The 6,156-nt window shown below is 32.8% G+C and overlaps 1 protein-coding gene across 1 annotated transcript; it reads left to right on the plus strand.

The window, feature by feature from the left end:
• The first annotated feature begins 798 nt into the window (after positions 1 to 798).
• LOC134246936 (uncharacterized) lies at positions 799 to 4,267 on the plus strand. The gene is made up of 9 exons (XM_062729278.1): positions 799 to 1,080; positions 1,208 to 1,493; positions 1,718 to 1,811; positions 1,950 to 2,130; positions 2,277 to 2,353; positions 2,563 to 2,686; positions 2,889 to 3,561; positions 3,660 to 3,987; positions 4,149 to 4,267. Exons 1-9 carry the CDS (start codon positions 959 to 961, stop codon positions 4,265 to 4,267), a joined length of 2,004 nt encoding a protein of 667 aa, XP_062585262.1. The 5' UTR covers positions 799 to 958.
• Positions 4,268 to 6,156: the final 1,889 nt, after the last annotated feature.

Genomic DNA, 6,156 nt, shown 5'->3' on the forward strand with positions numbered 1-6,156 from the left:
ATAGTACTTGTACATTGTATATTAATTCAACTTTTTTACTGTAAATATTTTTGAATACATGTTGATAGATTTAGGTCATTTATGCTGTTTATATTATTAGCAATTGATAATTTCAATTTGAATATACTCTGTTTACATGTACACATGTATAACTAAAGGTCCTGTCAGCACTGAGCTCACTAAATGATATCCCGCCTCCCATATGAAAATAATGGTAAAATACATGTTTTGCTTATACTCGTACATGTAAACAACTCGGACGGGGAAAGGGAAGTAACTATAAAATAGAAATAAGACAAAATATGTATATAATGGCAATGTCCATGTTTAGCTATGGGAAACCCAAAATATGTGTTGGATCGAAAAGTAAAATAGAAGGTGCACAATGGCAATATGTGAATCTGTGAAAGTGTCATCAAATTTCAATCAGTAGTATGAAAGGAGTTGCGGATAAGATATGAGTACCCCAAAACGTAACATGTGCACGTACAGACAGACCGTCGCACGGACGGACGGACATCCCGATTACTAAATACACTCCGGTTTTGAAGCAGGGGGTATAATGAAACATATAGAAATAACGAACAGTATTCAAAATCAAATTCCATAAACAATACAAAACTGGAGCAGAGGAAACACGGAAATCCAAAACATCAGAGGTTGGATCAGGTGCCATGGAGGTGTGAGCATCCTTACCGACCAATCACACCTGCTAATAGCTCTGTGTTATGATCGGGAAATGAATTTTGAAAGATTTTAAGAAACCTCTCTACACTGCACGCTGAAGAGTCTTCCGGTTTAAAAGTATTTTTTTGGGAATAGAGTGATCTGCCCATGGAGAGTATTCCGGGAAAAAAATATCTGCTAATATCGGTGATTTTAGAATTTCAGTTATCCCCTTTTGCGCTCTCTAGTACATGAAGGTATAAAAACGCATAGTTTCTATCGAAGCTTGAAGATGGCCGACAAAATTGCGGGAAATGTCAGTAGAAGATTTAAAAACGGCCGATATAAACGCAATAACACCACAGCAACTGTGACACAGGCAACAGAGGTGAAAGAGTCTACTGTTCATCCAAGGTAGTGATTATAAATATATTAGGAATCCCTAAAAATAATTTAAACTGAATGTTTATAATGGGTGAAAAAAATTCGCTGATAAATCGTGATTTATAAACAGTTTTGTGAATTTTACTATTATTTTCAGCATTGATCATGATTATTCCCGCACTTTCACCGCGGAGGATGGATGGTCTGATGACGATTATTCAGATTTAGATAACGAGGACGACTTCGACGAAAATTTCTTAGAGCCACTACACAATGATGTACAAAGGAATCTTCTTGAATGGAATGAGGGTAAGAGAGTGGTAGAGTTAGGAGTTTTGGCATCTTATCTGCAGAAAGGATGCGAGAAATGTGGTTTCATACTACCGTTGTCAAACTGTGTACAAGAAAGGCACTACGGACTTGGGAGTCTCTTGTACATACTTGTAAGCACTATCTTTGTTTATATTGATATCATATTGATGTGTATAAACTATACATATTTGTTTTTCAATTGTATCTTTTAAATATTTATAGTAATATAATTAAATACCAAAGATAAACCCATCTTCAATTCTACTGGGTCTTTCACTTACAAAATTTAAAGGAAGTTCTACACTATAAAATATGCAAATAATTCATATTCTCCATTCCATATTCTTTGCTTTAGTGTAAAAACGGAGACTGTGGTCATGTTACGAGCATACCTACTGGGAAAATGCACGGGAAAAGTATATGGGACATCAACACAAAACTTGGTGCAGGTACAAAAATGTCAACAAAGAGATATAAGAATTGTGTTTTCTTTCTATGTAGTTTTCTAAATCTTATTAAACAAGTGGACAGTTATTGCAATTCTGCATATATATTAATATTATATTATTCACATATGTTCTTTTTAGGTGTGACCAGCAGTGGGATAAGTTTTTCAGCCCTACTTTTACTTCTGGCTGTATTGAATATCCCTGGCCTTACTTCCACAACTTTGAAGAAAAGAGACAGAGAATCTGGAAAAGCTATAGAGACAATAGCTTCAAAGACATGCGCTGAAGCATGCAGGGAAGAGGTTGATAGGAATGATGGGTAATTTATAAATAATGTATAACATATTATCGGCTACATCACAAAAATATGTATATTTTATTTGCATTCCTTTAGATGGAATTATTAGGTATAAAAATTATATTTATCTTTCTTATAATTTGAATATACTTTTATTATATGTATAGCGGTGGAGGCATTAGGGTGTCAGCTGATGCTGGTTGGCAGACAAGGTCAAGTGGCAGAAAATATAACAGTTTTTCAGGTAAAATGTGTTTTATTTTGTACAAGAATTATGTTTAATTTATATTTGATAATTTAAAAAGAATATTAATGATGGATAGATCTTTCTAATATATTTATTTTGTCTAACTTTTGGTAAAGTACAGTTATATATATATATATCTATAATATATCACCTTTCTTGAAATAAATTAATCTTTGGAGAAGCATACAAGTCTTCTTATAATACAGGTCACAGTGTATTGATTGGAGATAAAACAGGCAAAGTACTGCAGTATGATGTACGATGCAGGAAATGTCGAATATGTTATAATGCTGAGAAAAAGGGAACTACTCCTGCAGAGCATGACTGTAGGTTAGTAAAGCTAAATTTATTTTCTAATAGGATATTTTTATCCTTTGTAACTTTTTGCACACCCCATTATTATATTGTTTTCTTTTCTTTTGGTAGCATTTGGTTGGTAAAAACTTGTAAAAAAAAATAGGAAGCTTCTGTGGTAAAAGTTGGATCATATTAGTAAAAAATACAATAAAATATAAAATGAAAATTTTTGCAGAAAAAATTGGGATGGATCAGCAAAGTCAATGGAACCGGACATGATTGTTGGCATGATCAAGGGCATGAAAGACAACAACATCAGTGTTAGTGAGTTAGTTATGGATGAAGATAGTACCACCATAGCAAGAGCAAAGAAAGTGTGTGGTGAAGATCTGACAAAATACAGTGACAGAAATCATATAAAGAAAACATTTACCAACAAACTCTATGACCTACAAAGAGCAAAGAAATATTCACAACTAAGAGGAAAAACAATTGCCCATTTGAAAAAGTGTTTCTCATATGCCCTTGCACAACACCAGAAGAACCCAGAGGAAATGAGGAAATCTTTAGGAGCCATTGTGCCACATGTGTATGGAGACCACTCAGAGTGCAGAACCTGGTGTAAACATCGCAGGAATCCTGACACCTATGTTCCAAAAAACTTGCCCTATAGTCGATATTTGACATCTGAAGAACTAAGGGTAGATTTGGAAAACATCATGTCAACGTATGTTCAACAAGTTCAGAAAGTGTCAAATTTAGGTTCCACACAAGCATGTGAAAGTTTCAACAACTGTGTTGCTTACAAACATCCAAAAACACTTTATCTCTCAGGTTCTGAAAGTACTTGCTTCAGAGTTGCAGCAGCAGTGGCCCAGAAAAATGTTGGGAAAAGTTATGTGACAGAGGTAAGTTGAACATGTATTAATGATAAAACTTAACTTTTTATGCATGATGCCATATAAAATTGTATGTACTGTAAAATTTTGTGTATTTGTATTTTCAGGTCAATAAAGAGCTGAGTCTTTCACCTGATTCACAAACACAAAAAGTGGTAGAAAGAATGGACAGAAAAAGAGCTCTAGAAAAGGAGAGATATACAAGTTCTGCATATAAGAAAAGAAAGTTTCATCTAAAAAAGTCATCCTCACAGGATCAGGAAAGTAAAGAAGTGAGAGAAGGAACAACTTATGCAACGTCAGTTGAAATGGATCAAGAAGAAAAGAGTCAAGACATTGAATCCATTCCTCCTCCACTTCCCTTGCCAGCCAGAACATCTCTACCCAAGGATTATTATACCTGGATTTTCTTTGATTTGGAGACCACAGGTTTAGGTAAATAACCATATTTATTATCATAATTATTTTCAAACAATAACTGTTTACAATAACAAATACACATGTATTTGTTACACAAATTTATAAAAAAAAAATGTTTATATATATATATTTGAACTAAAATAAAAAAAGATTCATATGCAATTTTTTTATCATAGGTCTAACAAGTGAAATCATAGAAATTGGTGCCACCAGGGGGAATGACACTTTTCAGAGATTCATAAAACTGTTGGCAGCATTTCAACAAAAGCTACCTTGGTGCATGGCATCCATTTGAAGAACAATACTTTGATGAAGAGAGGAGAGGTACTACAGACTTCTGATCTTCATAGCGCTTTGGAAGACTTCTTGGTTGTCATCAAGAAAAAACTACTTTTAGGGCACAATGGTAATAATTTTGATATCCCATTGTTAGTGAAAAATGTTTTGTATACAAATGTATCTACAAATGTTGTTGGTTTTGTGGAACTTAAGTGTTTAGAGATCTTTTAGATAAGCACAGTAGTAGTTTTTCACAGGAAAGCCTGATGAGAGAGTCTGGATTACAATTTACTGGTCAGGCTCATTGTGCACTTTACGACTCTGTAAACTTACAGAAACTTACATAGTTTCATAACATTACAGATGAATCTTTCATCAAACACATTGTATCATCTGAATATGTTTTTCAGATTTATTCATATAGACAATGTAAAGAAAAAAATTACAAGTCTTTGCATGTATTAGTTCATGAAAAGGTCATTTCTGATTTTATGGCTAATAAGATTGCCTCCTATGGTTTGAATTTTTCACATTTGGAGCTAGCTTTTCAAAGACATCAAGAAGATGGTATCAGAAACTTATTCATTGAAAATGTTGGCGGTAAAGTGCGTGTTTCAAAGTGTAAGAAAATTTGGATTTCTGTTGCAAATTACTTTTCAGCCAAGAATTGAGTTATGCCCCTTGTGAGTTTTTATTTTATCAGTATGTAAGAAAAATTTTTTTCTTTCTTATTTGCAAGGCTTCCCCATGCAATCATGCAATTTATTTTAAGGAGATAAATTGAGCTTTATATCCATCACAAAATAAACCAATAGATTTTGGTATGAGATGGTGTAAAATGATATTTTTTATATTTTGTTACATTTTCTCATTGAAAAAAAATGTTATTACATTTAATAGAAGTTTGTTTTTGATATCTGTTCACAATATATAATGAAATATACAACAATAAATGATATCCATTTCATCAAATATAGTTTTTCTTTGAATTCTTGAAAGGAGAAATTTTTTTTTGGATTTATGAGTTATTATCAAATTTTAATATTATTTGACAAAAAACAACAGGCAACCAAGGTTAAGATTGACTTGAATCAGCTCAAAATGTTTCAATTTAATGTACATATAATTTTCATTGGTGTAAAAATATCTTTACTTTGTGTAGAGAGGGTCCTTAATAAAACTTTGACGCTTTGTAGAACATGCAGCTATAATATGAAAATTATATTATTCATTCAGTTCCTTTTAGATCAGCACAGTAAACCTGAAAATGATTAGAGATAACTCTAGAAATTATAATAACGCGGAAAACTTGGAAAATGTAATTGCATTTAGATTTTTATACATTCTCGGGACGGGCGAGATACTATCACAACAAAGTTGTTTCGGTTATAGACTCAGTAGATGTATATTCTTTTATCTAAATTGGCCTTGATACATGTATATGACCTAAATAATATTAAAGTAACTTTCATACCTGATGAAGAGTTACATAACTTTGCATCAGAGGAATTCTGAATAACTATGCTTATTTTTATCGTTAGTTAAATGTTCCGCATAGTTGATCAATGTATAGGACTCATGGCGGATATGCGTCCTGTAAAAAGGGGATTCCTACTCCTATTCCTGAATAAATACGATATAACGTTTTTAATGTCTTGATATCAAACTTATAATTGAACGAAGCAAAGCTTACCTGCTGAAATGCTTTCACTATCATAGCTTGTGAATTTCGCCTGTGGTAGATCACACAATCCCCATACCTTAATCCTTATCAAATCTACCGAATAAATTCCTTCAAATGATCCATCGAGCGCAGATCCACCTAAAACGTAATTAATACTTTGACCTATCGTAAGACTATAAAATTTAATTCAACCTGCATCTCACCTTTTGCAGGCAGTTTTC

This window comes from Saccostrea cucullata, unplaced genomic scaffold (genome assembly GCF_032062105.1).
Source record: "Saccostrea cucullata isolate Sc308-1 unplaced genomic scaffold, CSIRO_AGI_Scuc_v1 ctg22965, whole genome shotgun sequence".
NCBI classification, from domain to species: domain Eukaryota; kingdom Metazoa; phylum Mollusca; class Bivalvia; order Ostreida; family Ostreidae; genus Saccostrea; species Saccostrea cuccullata.